Raw genomic sequence first — 8,128 nt, 5'->3', positions numbered from 1 at the left:
CAGCAGCATCATCATCATCGTCTCTCCCCCCCTCACCCTCACCCCCATCCCAAGTCCCCCAGACAGCCGCTGGCGAGCAAGGAGCTCCGTAGGCCCCCCCAACAGAGCCCCCCCCCAACAGAGCCCTTGCCCTGCAGAGACCCCTCCACACCGCGCCGGACACGCGGCCGAGGTGGAACTTGTTTTTGCGCCGCACTTCGCCGAACCGTGCTACCGGGAACATCGGAACCTCGTGGCGGGACCCCCGGGGCCCTCCCGTTAAGCCCCCCCCCGGCTCTCGCGTCAACCGCGTCGTGTCTGCCCAAGGCGAACGGCACGGCCAGCTGTTCCTCTCGGCGAGCTCTACGCGATGCGCTCCGTTAACGTTTCAAAGTTCCGTTTCGGACCGCGGCATTCGTCCTCGCTGCTGTGCTCGGCACGACAACAGGACGATCGGCGCCCGCAGGCGGGTCGCGGAAGTCTGTGCGCGCGGCGGGACCGAGTCGCCAAAAATCAAGTAAATTTATTACGATTTTGGCTTCCGTTTATTCGGGACCCCGGGGTCCCACCGTAACGTTCACCGGTCGCTCGTACAACTTGGACACACGAACGAGGCGTTCCCTCTTGTGGTTGTCCGCTTTGCTGTCCTCCCCAGCGACGCCCGCTCACCGTGTTGTGTCGAATTAGGGGTTGGCCCAAGATCGAACGGTCCCAGAATCGGCAATGTTGACACTGGAGGAATCCGACCGGCTGTAAAGCTCTTTCGCAGATGTCCTGACCACGGCGCCTACGCACAGCTGTCGCTTCTCGCCAAGCGCTGCTTCAGCGCAAACCTTATCATGCCGGTGAGACAAGGCATGTCGAAACCACGTCCAGAGATGTGCCCGTATTGAACCAATGCTGCTCAAATGATGCCCTCCCAGAAGGCCGTGCGTGCGTGCGTGCGGCTGATGGGATGGGGGTATGGAACAATAATATATCGCATTCACGTGGAGACACGCGTGAATGAGGCACTGCCTGCGCACGTGTCAAAGCTCATAACTTTTGTCGACGCATCGTCAAATAGGTTCAGACCGGCAGCGGTGGGACGGATGCGCGGGTGCGAGCGAGCGAGCGAACGAGCGCGTGAACCCGCGTCACAGATCCATTCGGTGCAAGTCTCAAGAGGGCAAACGGCACTTTATGTAGCGGGCACATCATCATCGTCGTCGTCGTCATCGTCGTCATCGCCATCAATGTCATCACAGCAGCGAGACACTTCACTCATCGTCTCGACGCGCTCTTGACAGGGCGCCCCCCCAGCGGCGGCACAAGGCGACTTCAGTACCCGGCCTGCCAGGAGGGGCGGCGACGAGGGTCATCCTCCCATCACCTCCGTTCAGCCCACAACCGACGGAAGAAATCCGTGTCTCGCCCGCGCGAGCCGCCGCCCAGCGCAATTTAAACTACAATGACGATCGTCGCGACGAGAGGCCGTTCCCGTTAAGCAACAACTTCCCCTCGCCGGCCGTTGCTCGAGTCGCCCCGGCCCAGCTGCTCTGCGTAGACCACAAAGGTCAGGAGAGCGGATTAGCCGCGGTAACGTAACACGACGACGAAAAAAGGTTTTTTTCTTTCCCGGTAGGCGCAAATGTGTGACGATTACCGACCGTGTAGCCACGGCAGCGGCCAAAGCCACAACAGCCGCAGCGCCGCGGTTTCGCCGGCAACTTTTCCCCCGTCGCGTTACATCTCCTCCGCCAATTTGCTGCGCGCCGGTCTCTGCGGCCCACAGAGATCGGCGAGAGCAACGAGGGCGACCTGAGCAACAACAGCCGTTGACCAACTCGCGAACGCAGTCGCTCCCCGTACACGGGAGCGAGACGGTGCGACGATCCCGTACACGGGAGCGACGCAGCTTGTACGGCTGTGGAAGCCCCACGTCTACCGTGAGGGGCCGCGTCGCCCGACTAAGGTAAATGAGGCCACCGCGCGTGGTGACGCTCGCAAGAGGCCCGCGGGGAGAAGGCCCGAATGACAGAGATTTCGATAGGCGCACTCGTCCGGTCGAGCGAAAATCACGCGGCGGGCGATCCGGAGGAGTCCGTGCGGAACGGAATCCCACGGAGCTCATTCGTGCTTCTTCGCTTGCTCCATCTGGATGAACTGCTTGAATCTCTCCAGCTCCTCCCTCTGCAAGAGATGCAACCACGGCGGCGTGACGTACGAACGCCCGCACGCGGGCCCACGCCCCCCCGCCCGCCCGCCGTCGTCCTGAGCGTCACCACTTGTCGCATCCGGTGCAAGGAGACATGACGCGGGACGCGTCTCAACAACGATGCGCACACAAATGAGAACTGGTCTCGTGAGCGAGCCACGGGCACCGGTTGCAGTGAGTGCGTAGTGGAGGTTTCGTTGGGTCAGATCGCATCAATATAAATGGACCCGATAGGTTCACAGTGACGACGTCACGTTTACGCCCTCTATTTCAGGCCGACACAGGCGGAGGATTTATCCACAATCATGGCTGTCGCCTGATGAGGCCGGTTTGTTGTTGTAATTACCGGCGGAACGCCCCGGTACTCGAAATGTAAATGTTGTAGTGGGTTTACTCTCCAACACACCGTTGTGTGCCGAACTAGTAGCAGCTTGGCACGTTTTGTTTACGTGACAAACCCTTACCGATTGGTTGTGTCAGGCGGTGGCGGGTTTAACGACACATTTATATATTTACGCGATCTAACACAAAAACTCCCCTTGTGGATATTACGTGGCCAATTGACAATGATTGTAACTAAACAGTGGAATGTTGGCAAGGCAATACAGACATGCAAACATTGCTCCGAGTTGGTTAAAGATGAAAATCTGGAACCGTCACGAGCAGGCTCTCACACGCGGCGATCTTATTCAGCAGCTGTGTCACTGAATGTCATCGAAATTCCTCGACGCCTCCTGCTCGCAAGTGCCCGGTGACCGTGCGGCTGTGGACGACGAGGGGGGTCAGAGGTTGCAAGGCAGCGGGTCAGACGTCTAGGACGCGGCATCGCCACCGCCACCATCAGAACGGTGTTTAGAATCTGTTCCGATTCCCAAGCCGGTCACCAACTCCAGCATACCGGGAATGAACTAGGTCCGTTAAAAACGAGCCGGCACGGAATTCATTCGTTCGAGGCCCACCCAAGGGCGGGACCCGAACTTTGCCTTTGGTGTCACGACGTCACTAGAGGCCGCGCGAAACGTTCCGGGCAGCGCGTCGACGGTGCGGGAAGGGCCGGCGTGCGTCGTACCTGCTTGCTCTCGTTCGCCGGGAAGATTTCTTTCTGCGGACGGAAGCGTAAAAAGAAAGGCCCGCGTTAGCACGGGCGCGGCGTGGATGGAACCGCAAGCATTAGCGGACGCGACGTGGCCCCAATGCCAGCCTGGAATTCAACTCGGCCACTCGTCCCTCTGCAAGTCGATGCGGTCGTGACAGCGCGCTGCGCGTTTACCCGGGAAAGCCTCGACGAGTCTCACGACTAAATTTCGATTGAAAGCTTTCGTGACTGCAATGATTCATCTTCTCCAGCGCTGTCCTACCAGACAGTCTCGTCCCTTCACCTGATGAAGGCCGCTTGTGTTGTGGCCGAAACGTCGTGAGAATATTATTGTGTTATTTCATTTTATCAATTTATTGTTTTATTCTCATTCTTCGTGACTTTACCGAAAGAACCAAAGAAGGAGTCTCACGACTCATTTTCGGGAAGATCCCTGCCACGTCGGGATGTTTGGTCAGTTCCATTAATGGGGGGGGGGGCGATAGCGAAAAATTCGGGGGGGGGGAAAACCCCCCACCAACGAGATGACAAGGTCCACACAGACGGATTCAAGAATTCGTTTAGGGTGTCCTGCCATCTCCAGGGTATCTCGCAGCCTGTGGGTTTGTCCGTCCGACACTCTCGCGCGCGTCTTGCTCCACCAGACTGCCTGGGGTTTCGGCGGACGTGTGAAAATGCCAGATGTGTAAGCGTCTACAGAGAGAGGCCATTTCACTACTGCGCTGCGTGCGGGTGGACATGTGGCGGGTCGGATACGCGACGTTGTCTGGCCGCGTGTGGTGTTTTCTTTTGGCGCGACTCTTGCCTTCCTCTTCACCACGTACTCCTCAAAGTACTCGGCCTGGTTCGACACCCAGAACATAGCGACGGGGAAGGACAGGTACAGCATCATCTGCCAGGAAAGAGCCGACACACACACACACAAGGCACGCGCGCATCCGTCCCCCATCACGAACAGCCACTCGGCACGCTGCTCCCGTCACATTATTACAACAGAAAACTCGACACGTTCATCAATCACGCTGCCGTCTTAAGAGGAAAAATATATAATAGGTGCCGTGTTAGGCCTGGCCCTTCTTCATAGCACACGGAAGGGCCATTGCCCTTATTGAATTGCACAAGCACTCACTTAAGACTTTTAAAGAGACCACGCTTGGCCCACTGATAAGATTCTCTCCATATTCCAGAAATACGTCTCACCAAAGGAGTATTGGCAAATTCTGTCGAGCCTGGGCAAGATTCCAAACATTGGGCAGAAGCCATCTGCCTAAGGATGTCTCTAGTGGTTGAGCAAAGAATACATTTGGAGAGAACACGCTTCAGATGATGGCTCACTGAAATGGCAGGCAGCCAATTATGTTGGCTCGCTCAAGTATCATTGTCCTTTCGCGAAGGTATCCTTGTGGTTGCTATTATTTTCATCGATTCGCAGCCAGTTCTGTCCCTCCACAGGGAAGGTCTTGCGAGGCACGAGAAGAGCTCGCGGATTTTGCAGTGGCAAACCGGCAAAAAGAATGTCCATCAAATTACAAAATGACAGCTTGGAAATAGAAGCGGCGATTGATTCCAGCCAGAAATCGTGTGCAACGCCGCTCTGGTGAAAGGGGCGTCACGGTGGCCTGGTACGCTGGATGTCGTGGATTCGATCCCGACCCTGACGATGCCTGCTGCTGTATATCTAGAGTCTGCGTCTCTCTCTCATCATCATCATCACGGTGGCTAGGAGATGTTATCTACCTCGCCTGGTACGCTGGATGTCGTGGATTCGATCCCGACCCTGACGATGCCTGCTGCTGTATATCTAGAGTCTGCGTCTCTCTCTCATCATCATCACGGTGGCGAGATGTTAACTACCTCGCCAGGTACGCAGGAGGTCGTGGATTCGATCCCGACCCTGACGATGCCCGCTGCTGTATATCTAGAGTCTGCGTCTCTCTCTCATCATCATCATCACGGTGGCTAGGAGATGTTGACTACCTCGCCTGTTATACAGGAGGTCGTGAGATTGAGCCCAACCTTGACGCCTGCTGCTGCTGTATATTTGGAGTTTAAGGTGTCTCTCTCCCAGTCGTCGCGTGGAACTTCTTCCGGGTCCTCCACATTTTCCCTCCACAGCATTTGGCTGCTATAAATGTCCACATAAGCCACTTCGTTGAGCTATCATTTGTTATAGCCAGGCAACTTCTGATAAAGAGCTCTGTGTACCTGGTAAAATAAACAGTAAATAGTTAAACGTCAATAGTATCTTGGCGACGCCACATCCATCCCACCGTTATCTTAAATCTTTCTAAACTTTGATTTAAAGCTTTCGTGACTTGCAGCGATTCATCTTCTTGGCTCTTTCGGTAAATCTTCTTTGGTTCTTTCGGTAAAGTCACGTAGAATGAGAATAAAATAATAAATTGATAAAATAAAATAACACAATAAAATTCTCATTCTACGTGACTTTACCGAAAGAACCAAAGAAGATGAATCCTTGCAGTCACGAAAGCTTTAAATCGAAATCTTTCGGTAAAGTCACGTAGAAGGGAAACAATAAAAATACAAAACAATAAAACTTGTTCGTAACATTACAGGAACATGGGAAATAACAATACTAATAATACAACTGCAGTATTGTGGATAGGCATATACCTTCTTTGTACGCAAGATGCATTTGTTTAACCAAGTTGACAACTCAAAAGAGACCCAGGAGTCTTTCATTTGCCACCGAAATGACCAAATGAAGAACTTTAACGAAGCAAAACAAACCACACGCACAACCGCCTTCAACGTAAAGCGAAACGTGACTGAAACTCTCGTTGTAGTGCCTTACGCCGACGATCTTTACTCCCAAGACAAACCACGGAGGCTTTAAATCCATAAAACTACGCAGAACTCACGCGAGATCACTAAAAAGGAGACCACAGCCGACGCTGCCCGTGAACAACTCCGTTTATAAGCCAGCGGCTGCTGTTTTTTTAAACGTTGTCGGATGACCGTGATTCATGTTGCTGCTGCTGTTGTTTTTAAATCGTGGAGCTTGGGGGAGTTTCAAACATTCCGCGCGGCTTCCGGGCGCGGCGTGGGTGGAGGTGGAGGTGGGGGTGGAGGTGGGGGTGGAGGTGGCCGACATCCAGCAGTGGATCGACAGACCGGTCGATGACCAAACCCCTCCCCAATGATCGCGCCACCGCTCCTGCTGGGCTTGTTGTCGTACAGAGGCCGCGGAGGGGCGGGGTCAGAGCGAGTGGGTGGGGCGGGGTCAGAGTGAGTGGGTGGGGCGGGGTCAGAGTGGGTGGGGGGGTCAGAGTGAGTGGGTGGGGGGGGCGGGGTCAGAGTGGGTGGGGGTCAGAGTGAGTGGGGGGGTCAGAGTGAGTGGGGGGGGGGGTCTGAGTGAGTGGGTGGGGGGGGGTCAGAGTGGGTGGGGGGGGTCAGAGTGGGTGGGGGGGGGGGGTCAGAGTGGGTGGGGGGGGGTAAAAGTGGGTGGGGGGTCAAAGTGAGTGGGTGGCGGGGGTCTGAGTGAGTGGGTGGGGGGGGGTCAGAGTGAGTGGGGGGGGGGGGGTCTGAGTGAGTGGGTGGGGGTCAGAGTGAGTGGGTGGGGGGGTCAGAGTGAGTGGGGGGGGGGTCAGAGTGAGTGGGGGGGGCGGGGTCAGAGTGGGTGGGGGTCAGAGTGAGTGGGTGGGGGGGTCAAAGTGAGTGGGGGGGGGTCAGAGTGAGTGGAGGGGCGGGGTCAGAGTGGGTGGGGGTCAGAGTGAGTGGGGGGGTCAAAGTGAGTGAGTGAGTGGGGGGGGGTCAGCAAGAGGGGGCGCCACGCTGCGCCGGGGGAGGTCGCCTTGAGGTCACGGGCGGCGGTGGTGCAGAGAGACACGGGGGAGGGGGGTGGGGGGTGTGGGGGGTGTTAGGGGGGGTCTCACGCGGAAGATCTCGAGTCGGACGCCCCCCATGATTGGTGGTGCCCCCCCCCCCTCCTGTGTTGTCGTTGTCGAGAGCGCGAGGACGGCGGCGGCAGCGGCAGCGGCGGCGGCGGCGACTTCCTACGACAGCTGTGACGTCACGGCACGTGGTGGGGAGGCCGAACCGGAAGAGCCGGGGCCGCGCCAGGGCCCTGCCCACACGCAGCAAGCGGTGCCGGGCCCCAGAGGTTTTACCTCCAGATAATAAACTCCCCAGGTGCTTTGGTGTCAGGCCCAGAGGGTTTACCTCCAGATAATAAACTCCCCAGGTGCTTTGGTGTCAGGCCCAGAGGGTTTTACCTCCAGATAATAAACTCACCAGGTGCTTTGGTGTCAGGCCCAGAGGTTTTACCTCCAGATAATCAACTCCATAGGTGCTTTGGTGTCAGGCCCAGAGGGTTTACCTCCAGATAATCAACTCCCCAGGTGCTTTGTGTCAGGCCCAGAGGGTTTTACCTCCAGATAATAAACTCCCCAGGTGCTTTGGTGTCAGGCCCAGAGGTTTTACCTCCAGATAATCAACGCCCCAGGTGCTTTGGTGTCAGGCCCAGGGGGTTTACCTCCAGATAATCAACTCCCCAGGTGCTTTGGTGTCAGGCCCAGAGGGTTTACCTCCAGATAATCAACTCACCAGGTGCTTTGGTGTCAGGTGCTTTGGTGCCAGGCCCAGAGGGTTTACCTCCAGATAATAAACTCCCGAGTGCTTTGGTGTCAGGCCCAGAGGGTTTACCTCCAGATAATAAATTCACCGGGTGCTTTGGTGTCAGGCCCAGAGGGTTTACCTCCAGATAATAAACTCACCGGGTGCTTTGGTGTCAGGTGCTTTGGTGTCAGACCCAGAGGGTTTACCTCTAGATAATCAACTTCCCAGGTGCTTTGGTGTCAGGTGCTTTGGTGTCAGGCCCAGAGGGTTTACCTCCA

General features: G+C 56.2%; 1 protein-coding gene across 2 annotated transcripts; it reads right to left on the bottom strand.

Moving 5' to 3' along the window:
• Nucleotides 1-1,141: 1,141 nt before the first annotated feature.
• On the bottom strand, nucleotides 1,142-7,329 carry PET100 (PET100 cytochrome c oxidase chaperone). 2 transcript variants are annotated; one of them, XM_032953787.2, is made up of 4 exons: nucleotides 7,169-7,329; nucleotides 4,078-4,164; nucleotides 3,246-3,278; nucleotides 1,142-2,151 (listed from the first exon to the last, which is right to left on the bottom strand). In XM_032953787.2, the coding sequence occupies exons 1-4, from the start codon at nucleotides 7,196-7,198 to the stop codon at nucleotides 2,089-2,091; spliced, it is 213 nt and encodes a 70-aa protein (XP_032809678.1). In that variant the 5' UTR covers nucleotides 7,199-7,329; the 3' UTR covers nucleotides 1,142-2,088. The 2 variants fall into 2 exon arrangements, with proteins under 2 accessions (XP_032809678.1, XP_075930987.1); XM_076074872.1 differs by lacking the exon at nucleotides 7,169-7,329 and adding an exon at nucleotides 5,289-5,659.
• Between the last annotated feature and the right edge of the window lie 799 nt (nucleotides 7,330-8,128).

Source organism: Petromyzon marinus, chromosome 1, assembly GCF_048934315.1.
Source record: "Petromyzon marinus isolate PM22_M1 ecotype Great Lakes invasive population chromosome 1, UKy_Petmar_22M1.pri1.0, whole genome shotgun sequence".
Classification (NCBI taxonomy): Eukaryota; Metazoa; Chordata; class Hyperoartia; order Petromyzontiformes; family Petromyzontidae; genus Petromyzon; species Petromyzon marinus.
Note: the sequence above shows the minus strand (reverse complement) of the source record. Positions and strands in the feature narration are given on the sequence as shown.